The 17,271-nt window shown below is 37.6% G+C and overlaps 1 protein-coding gene across 1 annotated transcript in view; it reads left to right on the top strand.

Moving 5' to 3' along the window:
* The window catches only part of MEI4 (meiotic double-stranded break formation protein 4), a gene marked incomplete at its 3' end in the record, with an annotated part of 137,383 nt that overhangs the window by 19,748 nt on the left and 100,364 nt on the right, over positions 1 to 17,271 (top strand). Inside the window, exon 2 of the mRNA XM_081036683.1 lies at positions 15,809 to 16,344. Within this exon, the coding sequence (XP_080892809.1) occupies positions 15,809 to 16,344 (536 nt within the window). The remainder of the gene's footprint in view (positions 1 to 15,808; positions 16,345 to 17,271) is intronic.

Raw genomic sequence — 17,271 nt, 5'->3', positions numbered from 1 at the left:
TTGATGTGTTTTTCAGCACGGGGGTGACACAATAAGATTTGTGATCATGAAGGTCACTGGGTTCCAACATGAGACAGATTGGAGAAAGTGTGGAGGCTGGATGTGCAGAGACCAGTTACAAAGCATTGCAGTGAGTTAGGCAAGAGAAGAGTAGCTTAGATAAAGCTGGCATTAGTTGGGATGGTGAACAATGGTGAAAATAAAAGTTGGTGTCTTAGTCCTTTTGGGCTGTTCTAACAAAATTACCATAGACTGGGCAGCTTATATACAACAGAATTTTATTTCTGTCAGTTCTGGAGACTGGGAAGTCCAAGTCAAGGTGCTAGCGGATTCAGTGTCTGATAAGGACTCACTTCCTGGCTCACAGATGACACCTTCTTGCTGTGTCCTCACGCGGTAGAAGGCATGAGGGAGCTTTCTGGGGCCTCTTTTATAATGGCACTAACCCCATTCTTGAGAGTTTCACCCTCATCACCTAATCACTCCCCAAAGGCTATACCTCCTAATATCATCACCTTGGGGTTAGGATTTCAATATCTCAGTTTTGGGGAGACACACACATTCCGACTGTAGCAGTTGACAAAAGGAAAAGAGAAAGAAAAGGCTAATTAGGTAAAAATTCTAAGTTAGAATGACATAAACCAAGTGAAGATAATGTTTTGAGAGTGAGTAAATGTATCAGATGAAGGGTTAAGCAAAGTAGAAATTGGTAACTGCCCATTAAATCAAGTGATTCATGCATTGGCAACTTTACTGAGAGCAGTAGAATATATATATGGAAGACCCATACACGTGCAATAGGCAATAAGTGTCATAACCATCAATGGCTGTGGTTAGGAAATGTTTAAGGGAAGACAGAATGAGAGTGAGCCTTGAATGATGCACAGAACTTCAGTAAGCACGGCATGCACAACTCAGGGAGGGAAAACATCTTGAAGTTTGGGTGTGGCACATCCAAGGACAGAAGACAGAATTGTTCTTAGGAAGTTTGGACATCATTTTCCAATAATGATGAGACATTAAAAGGTCATGGATATAGACAGATAATTTTGACAAAGAAGCCAAAAACATACCATGGAGGAAAGACAGCCTCTTCAATAAATGGTGCTGGGAGAATTGGAAAGTCACGTGCAAAAGAATGAAACTAGACTGCCATCTGTCACTGTGTACCAAAATTAATTCAAAATGGATCAAAGACCTAAACATAATATCTAAACAAGACCTGACACAATAAACTGCATAGAAGAAAACATAGGTACTAAACTTATGGACCTTGAGTTCAAAGAGCATTTTATGAATTTGACTCCAAAGGCAATGGAAGTAAAAGCTAAAATAAATGAATGCAACTATATCAAACTAAAAAGCTTCTGCACAGCAAAAGAAACCATCCACAAAATAAAGAGGCAACCAACTGAATGGGAGATTTTTACAAACAATGCCTTCAATAGGGGGCTAATATCCAAAATATATAAAGAACTCATACAACTCAACAACAAAAAAACCCCAAACAATCCAACTAAAAAATGGGCAAAGGATCTGAAGAGACATTGCTCCAAAGAGGACATACAAATGACCAATAGACATATGAAAAAATGTTCAACATCACTAATCATCAGAGAAATGCAAATAAAAAACAAAATGAGATATCACCTCACACCGGTTTAGAATGGCTATCATCAACAAGACAAATAGTAACAAGTGTTGGAGAGGCCATGGAAATAAAGGAACCTTCATACATTATTGGTGGGAATGCAGACTGGTGCACCTGCTATGGAAGGCAGTATGGAGGTTCTTCAAAAAATTAAGAATAGAATTCCATATGACCCAGCAATCCCTCTCCTGGGTATCTACCCAAAAAATCTTAAAACATTTACACATAAAGACAGATGTGCTCCAATGTTCATTGCAGCTTTATTTCTGGTGGCCAAGACATGGAAGTGTGTTTTGATAGATGAATGGATTAAGAAGTTGTGGTATATATACACAATGGAATACCGTTCGGCCATAAGAATGTGTGTGTGTGTGTATATATATATATATATATATATATGTATATATATATATATATATATATATATATATATATATATATATATTTATAGAGTTCTAAATGGGATTGTTTTCTTAATTTCTCTTTTCAATACTTCATTATTGGTGTATAAAAATACAACTTATTCCTGAATATTAATTTGGATTAAAGACTTAAATGTAAGACCTGAAACCATAAAACTCCTAGAAGAAAATATAGGCAGTAAACTCTCTGAAAGTCCTCTTAGTAAAATTTTGTCTGATATATCTCCTTAGGCAAATGGTACTATATGAAACTAAAAAGTTTTTGCACAGCAAAGGAAACCATCAACAAAATGAAAAATCAGGCTACTGAATGGGAGAAGATATTTACCAATGCAGGTTGATATCCAAAATTTATAAAGAACTCATGCAACGTAACATATATAAACAAACAAACAAACAAACAAATAAATAAATAAAAACTAACAATCCAATTTAAAAATGGGCAGAGGACCTGAATAGACATTTCTCCAAAAAGAACATACAGATGGCCAATAGACATATGAAAAGATGCTCAATGTTACTAATAATCAGAGAAATGCAAATTAAAATCACAATTTGATACCATCTCACACTTGTCAGATTGGCTATCGTCAATAAATCAAACGTGTTGGTGAGGATGTGGAGAAAAGCGAATTCTTGTGCACTGTTGGTAGGATTGTAAACTGGTGCAGCCACTATGGAAAACAGTATGGAGGTTCCTCAAAAAGTCAAAAATAGGACTATCTTATGACCCAGAAATTCTACTTCTGGGTATTTATCCAAAGAAATTTGAAAAGATATATGCAACCTTATGTTCACTGCAGCGTTATCTACAATAGCCAAGGTATGCAAGCAACGGAAGTGCTCATTAATAGTCAATTAGATAAAGAAGTGGTGGTGCGTATATACAATGCAATGTTACTTGGCTTCAAAAGAGAATGAAATCTTTCCATTTGCTACAATATGGATGGACCTAGAGAGTTATTATGCTAAGTGAAACACACGTAAGTCAGACAGAGAAAGACAAATACCATGGGATTTCACTTATATATGGAATATGAAGAACAAAATAAAGGGACAAACAAAAGAGAAACAAACTCATAAATACAAACAACAAACTGATGGTTGCCAGGTGGAAGGAGGGTTGTGGGGATTGGTGGAAAAGGTGAAGGGATTAAGAAGTACAAAGTGACAGTTATGAAACTACATCATGGCGATGTAAAGTGCATCATAGGGAATATAGTCAATAATATTTTAATACCTCTACATGGTGCCATGTGTGTAATAGATTTATGGGGGGGAGCGGAAATCACTTCATATGTTATATAAATATCTAACCACTATGTTGTACACCTGAAACTAATATAAAATAATATTATTATTACAGTTGACACTGTAATTAAAAAAATTAAAAAATAAAAGAGCATGGACTAGGATGCTGGCAGGGGGAACAGAAAAGTCCCAGAGGTATATTTTGAAACAAACAAAAATAATGCAGCTTATCGAAGAACTGACTATCTTCAGGGGGAGAAGAAACAGAGAGTGCTTAAAGGGAATTGAAGATTTTGAAAATTGGTGGTTTGAAAAACATAACTTTATTTAACAATGATAAGTGATGAATTTACCTATATGCTATTTACTGGTTTTGTTGATTATGAGGTCAAAAATATTTTGCATTTTGGGAGGGAAATGGAACATACTTAATGAACCAATATTTTATAATTTCTTTTTGGTATCTGCAAAATCCACTGTGGAGTGACTCCACCTGGAGTGACATCTGCATATGAAAAGGGGTGGTGATTTCTGAGCCCTGCAGGGTCACTAAGGATCCCCTCACCTGAGTTAACAGAATTTACAGAGGCTCCAAGCACAATGGGGAGATAATAGGTAAATACATCAAGGCTCTGAAAGGCACTGAGAAGATGACTGGTGTGTCTTATGGCTCAGGTTATAATACTTGGGAGAAACATTATCTTTAGTCACCAGAACTGAAGATTAAAGGGGATTTATGAATGTTTTGTGTGTCTGAGGATGAGACTGTTTCCTTGGAGAAGCCTAAGTTATTTGAAGATATATGTTTAGCAGTAACCTGGGGACAGAATGAATTGTTACCGATTCTGAAATAAATAAGGAGGAGACAATTGGAAATTAGTATTGCCCACTATGGACATAAACAAAATCATATTTTAAGTAATACTAGCACAAAACCTCTGATTGCTTGAGTTTGGTGTTTTCCTCAGTTTCATAGAAAAACAGTTTCTTTAGTATCTGTGATTATCAATAAGGTTTTGGGGGGAAATTATTCTAGTTGTGCACAATTTTTTTAAAGCTTTTTAACAAAGCATAGATTCGAGTGGTCTTAATATGTCAGAGATAGACAGACAGACAGACAGACAGACAGATAGATAGATAATAGACAGATAAAATCTTGAAACCAGAACTCATAGCCACAAGCCTACATGAGGCAAACTTTACAAAATGTTCTGGTCAGAGGAAGGCCTTATCCTTAGAGATGCAGCTGAGCTTGGGGCATCCCTACAGCAGTGTTGTGATTGAGCTCTCCGTAAGTTTGATCTGAACAGATGTACGTTAGTTAGCTGAAAATGTGGCTAGCTCTGTTTCAGGTAATTCAGTGGCTGCATGCAAGTCAAACCCACAATTATAAATTTACAAGTTGCAAGTTACCTAATGAAATGGATGTAATTTAGAGAGTGGAATTGAAAGTTGAAAAGATTGGAAGGTAAATTAAAGTTAGAGACTTCTTGTGCTTATTCAGATGTGATATAGTAAACATAAAATTTAGGGGGGGATGTTTATGGGTAGGACGAGCATGGGTAACTGAAGGTTAGTTTAGAAAACCTACATCTCTGTTTCAATACGATATGAGGATCTTCTAAAACAAGCCCAAATAATCAACAAGTACTTAAATGTATGCTATTTGCTCCGTATTGTGCTTGACTTTCAAGGTTGGAATAAAAGAAAACTTCTTTGCTGCTTATCCTGACTTTGTGGTCTGGTGAGAGAGGCAAGACCTCCTGAGAGAGACATATGATTTATAGAATTTTGTTTTGGGTTATATTTATTTGTGGTTATTCATTCACTGATTAGCTGATTCATTTCTTAAAAAAAAAAAAAAATCCAAAACAAAAAACAAAACAAAGCAGCCCAAAACAAACAAAACCCAAAAAAATGGTTATTTCTGGAGGTCCAGTGGTAGAAGATAGAAAAAATAGAATTTATATAACCATGCAGGAGGCAGATAATGACATGTAAACCAATAAGCAGAACAATTATGTGTTAAAAACTGTGAAGAAAATAAATGAGGGTGAAGTGATGGAATGCCTGGGAATGGGGCAGGGCTGCTCATTTAGACAGAGTGGTCAGTGAGACTTTACTGAGAAAGAGGTGTTTGAGATGACTCCTGAAGGAGCAGGGTCATCCAAGGGCCCCGAGGGCAGGAAGCAGCTTGGTGTTCAGTGAGCAGAAACAGGCAAGTGGCTGTAGAGGAGAGTGAGTGAGGAATAGAGAGGAGGAGGTGAGGCCAGAGAGGGAACAGGAGTGCAGATTATGTCGGGCTTGGTCCAGTGGGGTAGGACTGACTGTAAGTACAATGGGAATCCTTTGGTGAGCATTAAGCAGGCATTCTAAACTTCTCACTCTGGCTGCTGCATGGAGATTATAAGTGGGAGGAGGAGCAGGACTGCTGGCTAGGAGTCCGAGGCTCTCTGTGGTCCATGAGGGAAATGAACTAACTGGCTGAGGGTAAGGCGGGAAGGAGACAGCTAGATCATATAAAGCTTTAGTTCTGCAAAATAGAAAATAAAGTGGCAAAGGTGAGTCCTGAAAAGGGAGTGGAAATCCAGCTGAACTTGGAAAGATTAAACATGAATTAAACATGAACACGTAGCAAGGAAACAGAAAGACATTTCTGGGAAGTTCGAAGGTGGGAGTGGTGGAGATGGCATGAATGAGACACAGCCCACATCTATGCTACCCAAAGAAAGCAGAACAAACATAAATTAATGTAAGATAGTGGTTCTCACACAAGAGTCACCTGGGAAGCTTTAGTAAGTATTGATAACTGGGTCCTACCCCCAAGATTCTGAGGTACTTAGCATTAGGGTGTGGTCTGGTACTGGAGTTTTAAATGTTCCTCTAATGTGCAGATAAGGTTGAAACCCACCAGAGTAAGATCTTTCTCTATTAGTTCTTATAAAGTGGGAGGCCTTGAAAGAAACTTGTTTCCAGCAAGAAACAAGTGAAGCAGGCCAAGTGCATGTGTTTGGGCATAGAGAAAAGCATTAGTTTTGAGACATGTTCAATTTATGAGATTCCCTTGAGATGTTCATTTAGAAAACAAGTTCCTGGAGCCCTCCCGTGGAAACACTGATTACCTGTGCCTACAAATACTTAATTTTAGTATGTTCTCCTTATGGTGATGTAGGTTGGGGAAGCATTGCACTAGGTGAAAGATCTCAGTACTTCTGATTTTGATAAAAACGGTCAAGTGCACACATCGGTGAAATGAATATCAACCACAGTTGTCCAGCAGGGGAGGCTCGGGGGGCCAAGTTAGCTTCAAGGTAACATCTCAGCAGTATAGATGTGAGCAGTTGGTACCCAGTGGTCAAGAGGTGAAATCATCAAAGCAGTGGCTCCCACGTCTTGATGGAAAACAAATTCAGACAAATTCTTTTGGAAAGAGGCTTGGTTAAGGACAGATTGGATATCTGTGGGATCTCAGCAAGCAAGGTAATTGGGGTGAGACTGCAGAGAGCTGTATGGTTTGTCATTCACAGCACTGAGAGGCCAGTGGATGTGATGCATTGCTGACTTCAGTGATTTTATCATTTTTACCACTTCCAGGTGGTGTTCAAAACATCCATACACTGATGAATGGAAGTCATGCAGGTGGATTCATTGGCTCACTTGGCAGAGGGCTGCATTGTCATGGGGTTGATGTTATTCTGTAGGGCTGTGATATTGGCGTCACGGTGTGAGAGCCCACCATCTCTCAACTTGGTCATGTTTGTAAGGAAATGAAGTTAGGACTGTGCTTTTTACCTGTCCTGCACATCTTTGCCCCCTATGTGACTGAATCCAAAGAGTGATTGCTTTTTCTTATCAGCACCTAATTTTGTCCTAGTAATGCTTTTTCCTTTAGAGAAATTATTTTGTTAATTTACTCATCCCCTTTTTATTCAGTAGCTTTGGATCCAAATAGTGTGGACAGCAGACAGAGAGAGAATGTCTAAGCCCTGCCCGTAAGGTCACACAGTCCATCGCAAGGAAGCTCACATCACTGATTACACCCACTGAGACTCTATACTCCAGAGAAAGATACTGAGGCTCAGAGGAGAGAGAGGTCAGTTTGCCTTAGAGAATAGGACTTTTGAAAAGACTTTTGAAAGTCTTTTTGCTTAGCATAATAATCCCAATAAATTTAATTGAAAAAGAAAGGAAGGAAGGAAAGAAGAAAGGCTTTTTGGAGGAAGGTGCTGACCTTGAAAGATGGGTAGGATTTACAAAGCTATGGATACTAGGGTATTTCAGGTAAGAAGGAACCGTGTAAAGTACACAGGAATCTACAGGCAAATGGTTTAATTTGACTGTGGCATAAGGAGCATGAAGGAGTGTTATGGAAAATAAGATGAAAAACTAGGTTGGAGCCTATTAAGAGGTGTGACGGCCAGTGGAAAACTTGCTTTATTCTGTAGGCAGCAAGGAGCCTTTGGAGATTTTCCAGAAGGAAAAGAGAAGGGAAACTTACATTGATTGCATGTGTGCTATGCATGTGCCAAGCAGTATGCTTCCTGAGAGTGATTTCTTTACGTTTCCTGAAGGATAGGTTTTTTAGGCAGAGTAACTGGGTAGTCATGTTTAGAAATGTTTGGAAGAGGAAGGAGATTGGAGACAAGAACCTCACTGTCATAGCCCAGATCTTACATGAAATTATAGTGGCATGGAAAAAAAGTGATATAAAAAAGGTTTTTCTTTATTGAATAAATGTTTACTGAGCTCTTACTGGGTATTTCAGGCTCTGGATATGTTAGTAAACCAGGCAGCCCAGGACTGTCACGGCATACTCTTTCTTGTGGATGACACAGATTATATCAGCAGGAAATCATTAGGCAGTGACAAATGAGGTTAGGGAATTAAAACAAGAAGGTGTGACAGAGACTAATCTGGTGTCTTCTGTAGATTGGGTGGTCAGGGAAGGCCTCTCTGAAGAAGTGACATTTAAAAAGATACTTGAATCATAGGGAACCAGCCTTGAGAAAACTGGGATTGGGGGTGGAGAGAGCATCGCAGGCAGAGGGAACGTTTCATACAAAGGCCTTAAATAGAAACAAATTTAGTAAATTAAAGGAACAGAAGGATGAGGCTGGATTAATATTATTTGTCAATGGAAAATATATGGGGGTCTAGGAAGGAGTCCCAGTTGACTCTTAGGTTTCAGATGTTGGAGACAGATTAGTAGCACAGTTATCTGGGTATTGGACCAAGTGTAAATAAAGGATGTGGTTTCTTTAGGACATACGTGGCTTACAGTGCTGAGATCAAGTCATGTTGAGATACCTAGGGACTTGAGCTTGGCAGAGGAGGTAGGATTGGAGATAGAAATTTCAGTCATCTGCTTAAAGGAATTCTTTGAGTCTGTGGGAAGGTGGGGACATCCAGGAAGTTGGAACAGAAGAAAGCCAAAGGCACAATGATGAAACTGGTTTAAATTGGCAAACTAGAGGGTAGCTTGGGAGTGCAAGATGAGGATAACCAGGGAAGCTTAGAGTTTAAGCACTTGAAGGCGGGAGGAATCGTACTATGAAATAGTCCTGATCCAAGCTGACAACTACAAATACAAAACCAAATATACTGTTTTGTGAATCTCATGTAGTGAAGACAATTCAGCTAAGATATATATCATTCCATTAGCTTCTGATGTCATGCCTTTGACATTGCTGTGTCCCTTGGTGTATTCAAAGTCAGAATTGTGGTGCAGGCTGCTAAAGTGGGATTAAACAAAACTGCAACCTCTTCTTTGTCAGCACTTCTCAAATATGCTTTGCAACAGGCTAAAATATATCCTTCCAAAGGCAGAAGACAAACAATTGCTTTGAAGTGAAACACTGTCTTCTCAGATGAATTGTGAAGTACTTTAAAAATAGCATTTCCATTTACCCTTATCTACCACCCCTCTGCCCCTTTACCCTCTGGTAACCACTAAACTACTGTCTGTATCTATGAGTTTTTGTTTCTTTGTTTGTCTTGTTCCTTTGCTGTTTTCAGTTTTACATCCCACATATCAGTGAAATCACATGGTTCTCGCCTTTTTCTGACTGACTTATTTCACTTAGTATAATAATCTCAAGATCCATCCATGATGTATTACAGAATTGTACACCTCAAACCTATGTAACTTTACTAACCACAGTCACCCCAATAAACTTTAATTTAAAAAATAATTTAAAAAAAAACCAGTAACGTTGTTTGTAAAGTCAAAAAAAAAAAAATTAAAAAATAACGTTTCTTGTTTGACCACCAGGTGGCGTAAACATTACTTTTAAATTTTTCAGAGCATCAGTACATGTGATTATTATTAATATTAAGAAATCACACTTGGTAGTGACAATTTATATATGCCTGTGATAATATTTAAGTGAATTGAAAAGATGCTATTTGATTTCACTTTGAGTGTGTGTCTGTGTTCAACAAGTACTTAGACCACCAATCATGTAGGAGGATAGGCATCAGGCAATAGAAATACTCAGATTAGTAAACTCTGTGTCTGCTCTTAAGAATCTCTCCATTCCAATGGGGAGTTACTAATACATTCAAAACAGGTTGATGAATGCAATTATAGAAGTATGTATGTGTAAGGTACAAGACAGACCAGATGGGGTGTGATTTCTTCTGCTCTGGGCACAGCAGAGAAGGTTTCACAGAGGATTTGAAGCAAGGTTTGAACAATCAGTCCATCTTTGGGTTACAGTATAAGAATATACCATATGTATGTGCGTGTGTGTGTGTGTGTGTGTGTGTGTGTGTGTGTGTGTGTGTATGTCATCCCATTGGTTCTGTTTCTCTGAGAGTTCTGACTAAAACATGTGCTGAAGGTAGAATCAGCATGACACGGCATTTCACTTTCTGTGGATGACAGAATTCACTTTCTGTGGATGACAGAATTGAGAAAGGAGCCAAGGCTGATTCCTCACCCTGGGCCTGGTGACCAGAGAAATAGTCCTGCGATCAGCTAAGCTAGGCAGTACATAGGTCAAACATGAATTATATTATGTTTATATGTGCACTGTGTGAAGATGATTTGTTTAGTTTTATAAAGTTTATTGAACCTTTAAAGTGTACAGAAAAAGATACCTTTTAGGTAATTGGTTCTGTAGGTATAATTTTATAAGTGAGTAGGGACTGTAGAAATGAATGACAAAAGGCATCAGGAATTGATGTGGATGTGAATATTTTCGGGGGCAGCAGAAATATATTAACCACTGATTCAGGAGTGGGCGTTTCTAGGGCAGGATGTGTGGCAGGAAGGCACCGGATCTATATTGCTGAGTATACTTGAGATTCACTCTGAAATGGTAAGTGGGATTAAGATGGAACATAACAAATGAAAGAAGATGGAAGAATTGAGGGTTCAGTGAAGCAGAACTGAAAGTCTGTGGGATCCAATGTATAAAAGGGACTATAGGATATTTTAGACAGAATCTGTAGTTTTAATTGATATCTTACTTCCTGTATTTTATATGTGATTTCACACTGCATAGTTTAGATTCTTGGTGTCTATAATCACTTAATAAAAAGAGATAATATTTACTGAGCATGTAACATGTGCTAGACTGTTTGATCAGGGTGTGTGTGTGTGTGTGTGTGTGTGTGTGTAGTTTATTATCTTTTTACTCTAATGACAAACATATTAGATCATATCCAGTGACTTGGAGAAAAATTACAGTCCTCATAGAAATTGAGAGAGAAGCATCATGTGAATTCTGCTTCACCTTAGTCCTTCCTGGAAAACAGAATTAAAGAAAGTTGCAATAACATGGCTTTATTTTCTCTCTTTTGAGTATGATGCTTTGGGGTTTTTGATGAGAAAAGCCATCCAAGCAAATGAGTAGAATCTGACTGTAGTTTGTAAGACTCATTTAAAGAGACAGAGAGGTAGTTACTGTCTATTTCCATATTATATGCCACTCACATAACGATGGATATTTAAAAATCTTGTTTTTATAAATATCTTATTTGACCATTGTCAGAGATTGTAACCTGAAAATGTTTAATTTTCTCTAGAAAGGTTTTTTTTCTTTTTTTCCTATTTCTCTTCTGCCTTAGAAGGGTATATGCAATAGTGAGACTTGCCCAGTATTATTTATGTTATTAGGCAGTGAGTCCTCTCCAATACGGAAGTGCTGGGTTCCAGTGCAAACACTGCTTGTAGTCTTTAAAGTTTTTATCATTGAGGACAAATAAGAGAGGAAATAAATTGGTTATTGGGTACAAGAGGTAGTAGATGCTATAAAAAATGCATTATTAGCTATTTGTTAGCATGTATTCCGAGATATTTTAAATGATTACTGCAATAACCATATTCTTTTTGTCTATCTGTTCTATGTTATCTATCTAAAAAATAGTTGTGATTTGGCGTAAGTTACAAAGAAGTTGGTCCTGGGACATTATGAATATTAAAGGATAGGAGAAGACCTGTCACAGCCAGCTGCAAGTTGTAGCACTAAGCGTTTCCCCTGATAAGGCGTCTACTACAGATGATAGCATTATTCAGTGAGACAACAAAGATGACAAGACACAAGACTTCTGCCGTTCAGGAGCACATGAGCAAGTAGATAACACATAGAAATCGATGAATCCTATAATGGAAATGTACAGAAGCTGGTATGGAAACCCACAGGCCTCTTTGCTGTGGTTAGAAGATGATTGGACTTGGAACTGAAGAATTGGTTTCGCTTGCTCACTGTGTGGCTTTTCTCAGCCCCCCTAAATCAAGTTGAGCCTGAATTGCCTTCTCGGGAATTTAGGGATAATAATATATCTTGCAGGATTGTTGGGAATAACAATTGAATTATTTGATGAAACTACTTTGTAAAGTGAAATATGAATAGAAGATTCTTCTATTCAATTTGATAGTGACTTTAATAATGTAATCGGTCTGGTATAAAATCTCAGCATAGTCTTCTCTCTGTGGAGTTTATGCAATCATTTAGGGAACCGAGAGGAGAGTCCTCTCTGTGTACTTTGCCACAGTGGCGTCTCCGACGTATGGCCTCATCACTCTTTTCTGAGGGTTTAGAAACAACGCAGCGAGGAAGAATGCGGGTCGGTTTTCTGTCTTCCTATCCCCAGAGCACATTCTCCCTTCAAATCTGTACCTGTCAGCATGTGAAGGAGATGAGATGGAGCCGTTGGGACTTCCCAACAGGCACACCAGTGAGGAGTGAAAAGCAGAAACAAGAAGGCAGCTTCTTTCTTCCCATTTTAATAGTTGGTTGAATTTATTTTATGAGACTTCCTTAAAGTCATCACCCGTGAAGTTCAGCTTGCCTTGATGGAAAATTGAGTAGGTTAATACAATATTTCACCTTCTTGTTCACTTTTTTAGTGAAGTACCATTTTGAATTCTATAAAAAAATATGATCTATTTGAATCATTACCATGGTGGTCCCCCTTTTACTTTTGTGAGGAGTGAAATAGATGTGGTGGGAAGAAGTCATTTCAGATGTTTATCCTTGTTCATAAGAAAAAGAGACTGTCTGTTGGCTTCAAACAAGCACGGTCTGCCTGCTTTAGTACAGAAATAGCCACATGCAGTAAGATGCTGTGCTGATACTTCACTCTTCTGGATACCCCCACGTTTTTTAACTTACTGCATTATCTCCCTAATATGGAATACAGATATTGTAGTAATAATTAGCAAGCACATATTTGCACATGTGCAATTAGAGTAGACACTTGGTAAGTGAATGAACTCTTAATTAAAGATCAATTCTCTGATTTTGCCTCATCAACTTCCAATGTGACTGAAGGACAAAAGAGCAACAAATTAGATTTCCAAATATATGGTGGGGAAGGTAGAAGTTGTCACTTTCATCATTCTTCTTATGCCCTATTCAACTAGTTTCCCCCACCTCACGTTTAAAAAAAAAAATAACCATTAGGTGAGATCTCCTTTAACTTCTTATACAACATGGATATTTTAAAAAATATCCCTGTGCATTCTCATCCTCTTTCTTTTAGCCTCAGAGGAAAAAAAGTACTTGCACATCACTAAGCACAACCCATCCACCGAGGTCCTTGACTCAGTCTCCTCCCACCTTCTCTACGCCCTATCTGGTATTTTTATTTCTTCTGATATCTCCAGTTCTTCCTTCTTTATTTTTCTCTTCTTAGTCTGTAATTGCTCAAGTTTCTCCCAATTTGTCACGCCACATTTGCCTGCAGTTACTCTCTGGTTTATACTCTCCTGATTCAAGTCCTTAGAAGTGTTGGCTATTCTTCATTTACTTTCTGCCCATTCACTCTTCAGTCCATTGTACTCTGGCCTCTGTCCACCACCCTGACAGACCAAAGCTGCTGTGGATACGATCACTGGTGATTTTCTAACTGTAATTCCAACATATTTTTTCAGCTCTTTATTTTGTTGGACTTCTATATTGCATGTAATTCTCCTTGAAACTGCGTCCTTGACTTTCATGGCAATCATTTTTATTCTTCTTGTATCTCTTTAATTGTTCTTTCTCTGTCTCCTTGATGATTGTGTTTTCTCTACTTAACCCTCAAATACTGATACTCTCAGCATTCCCCTGTGATCCTCTGTTCCACTCACTGCTCATCCTCTCCCCAAGTGATCATAACCATTTTCCTTATTTCAGATACTACCTATACACTGATGACTCCTAAATGTATTTTCACGGTAGACTTTTCCCCCACCCTTAGGCTCATGTGGCCAGTTTTTGCCTAGATTTCCTCCAGTTGCTTCACAGTTTACATGACCAAACCTGAACTTTTCATCATTTCTCCTAAGTCAGTTCTTCTGTCTGTATTTTTACTGTTTAGGTTGGCAGCACCATCAATCTACCTAGTTACCTAAATTAGCACCGTGGGATGCATTTATTAGTCCTTCTACTGCATTGCCCACACTCAGTCAGCCGGCTTCCATATTATATTTTGATGGTTTATATTTATTTTCCTGGTCAATCCATTCCTTTCCCTCTACTGCAACTACTTGTTTCATTTCTCTCATCACCTGATGTTTGGACTTCTAACTGATCTTGAAATATCTCATTATAGGCTCCCCGAATCTGACCTTCATACAGCCAACAGAGTGATTTGTGAAGTGAAAAACAAGACCATTTCACTTTTATGCATTACACTGTTTAGTGTCTTATTCCTGCTCCCATTGCTGATAGCAATATTTCTCAAATTTGTTTTCATAGGTATATGCATGTGCTTTAGAATGTTCAATGACAACTTTTCAATTTTGCACATACTTTTATTGATAATCATTTTACAAACAACATCGATATTTGTGAGTATGATAGCTTCTCTGTCAAAGAATGACCTAAAGTTGCTAGGTTAAGCCTTAACTGCAGTATTTCTCAGCCAATGTCAGAAGATTCTAGTGATTATAGACATAGTTTCAAGGATTTAAGAGATTGATAGATGATAGATATTCAATAAGTACACATACATACATACATTGTTTATATACAGAAGGTGCCAAAAATATATACACATTTTAAAAAAGGAAAAAACTATTAATTGTCATACTCAATATATACCAATAACAAAAGATGAATACAAGTCACGTTTGACTTCTGCAATTACAAGAGGTACTCAAAGTGGCTACCATCAGCATCCAGACACTTCTGATTACAGCAAACTACTGCTTGAGCATAGGTAACATCACTTAAAATGTGTATACATTTTTTTGGCACCCCTGGTATATTTATTTTTGTATATCAAGTATATGTGTGGGTATGTATATAATTTTTCCAAAGGGATCTTACATTATTCAAGTTTGAATTACACTCTACACTCTATAAATTCTAAGGTCTTTAATACATTTTTTAAAGATCTTTTATGACCTGGCCTCTACATATTTCCTCATCTTAATCTGTTGTCCTGTATTTTCTATAAAAGGAACATCAAACTACTAGTGGGTCTTTATATACACAATACTTTTCTTTTCCTTCTTAAGCCTGTGCTTTTGTGCTTACCCTTTTGGTACACGGACTTCTCTTGTCTTCCTCCATTTTAACTTTTACCTATGTTTTACAAGGAAGTTCCACCCTCTCCTCTTCCAGAATGTATTAAGCTAACCAGGGTCATCCTATCTTCACAGTACCCTGAGCAAATATCTATCTCTAGATACAATTTATGGCTTTATAGTTACCTCTCGGAATCTACAGCAGATGGTGGCCTCCTTCAGGTCTTATGGTTTCTCCTCTGTATCTATCTTTCCAGCATGGCACAGAGTTGAATGAGAGATAGTGACATGGGTAAATCACCTTTGCTTTCTACCAGTAAAGATAAAAACCTTTTCTATAGTCAGCCCAAGGAACTTCTTTCAGTTTTTCTTCTATTCGGTTTTTACACTACTGTTTAAAAATATCTCATATGTATTTGCATGCTTCATTGAGTATTTCAAGTTATAAAGATCAATGCCTAGTTTTTATATGAAAACATTTTAGCTACCGAAAGATAACGCTTATATTCCTTTCTATTTCAGGAGACTCATCTTCCCAGTTGCAGGCTCAGGAAACTGGAAGTTCTGAAAGTACATTAACGGTGCTAGAAGATTCAGGATGTGATTTATCACATGAGCAGAAAACTGAATCTTCAGAGATGTCACAGCATTTTGTGGGGAGATGCACCCCCCCACCCTTTCCACCACTGCCCATTGTGAAAAAACATAGCACTGCTCCAGAAAATCCTCTGTCTTCCCACATGCAATTCCTGCAACATCTACTTGAACTGAAGAATTGGACAGAATCAGAGAGTCTGAAAACAGACTTAAGACACTTTGAAAACAACTCTTCCACGGTGTCTGATTCTGTTTTTCAGTTGCTAGATGGCCTGATCACTTTTTACCGTGAACCCAAATTTCCTTTTTCAAACTTCTGTACTGAAGCTGTTGATACTTTAGCTAGACTGATCAGTGACTGTAACTTATCTAATCATATTCTTAAAAAGTGTTCCAAGAAGTTGGAAGAATTTGAGAAAACTCTGCTACGGATTATTTTAACGAACAACCACATAAATCGGGTAAGTAATAAATCTCTTCCATTCATGACATAATATGTCCTTTTTTGGGTGAACATTTCCATTGGACAATGTCTATTGCTTTGTGGCTCAGAGTTTTTAGTTGGACCTTTTGCGGCTTTTCCCCATCATCACGTCCCTACCTCTGGCCTCTGATTGCTACATAGGTGCCTGTGCTTCAAGTGTGAGCCTTTTTACTTTGAATTACCTTTTCTGTACTTTATCAGTATCCTTGGATTCTTCTCCTCTTTTGTCTTGCCTACATTTACTTTCTGTTGCTCAAAAAGTCTCAGTATTTTTTCAAAATACCATTAACATTTATGATTTCCCAATCTATAACTTCTATGAGTGTTAAATTCCTTATGATGGATTTCTTTATTGTATTGAATTTCTTCTTTTTCTGGCATTGAATAGCAAATGCCTGGGTACCAAAGAATATTTTTCACTTCCTTTAGAATTTCTTATGTAAGTGGCATAATACCGCATGGACCCTCTACAGATGATGTGGACTGATTGAATAAATTGGATGAGGAACACATAATATATGGCTTTATTATAGTTTTTTTAATTTAACGTAGATTAGAATGGTTGACTCACATTTTTTTTTCACAATGACATTGAGGTAACTTGAAGTTTTTTTGTTGGTTTGTTCTTGAGACATAATGGAGAATTTCTCTTTCGTATTACTTTCTATCTTCCCCACAATCTGATCCTTTGGGAGACTCCAAATGCCTTCACATTTTAACCCTTTTTAACTGACTACTGAAAATATCACCGAGGAGACTAAAAGGTCTATCTAACATATGAACTATATTTCTCTTTAGGAAAAAAGATTGTCAGAGTTTGTTTCTTTTGATATATCATTGTCAAGCGTTTGTCCTCAGTGCCATTATCTAATAATCAGAGTTTCTGTACAGTATGCACGTTACC

This window comes from Rhinolophus hipposideros (genome assembly GCF_964194185.1).
Source record: "Rhinolophus hipposideros genome assembly, chromosome: 3".
Lineage (NCBI taxonomy): Eukaryota > Metazoa > Chordata > Mammalia > Chiroptera > Rhinolophidae > Rhinolophus > Rhinolophus hipposideros.
Note: the sequence above shows the minus strand (reverse complement) of the source record. Positions and strands in the feature narration are given on the sequence as shown.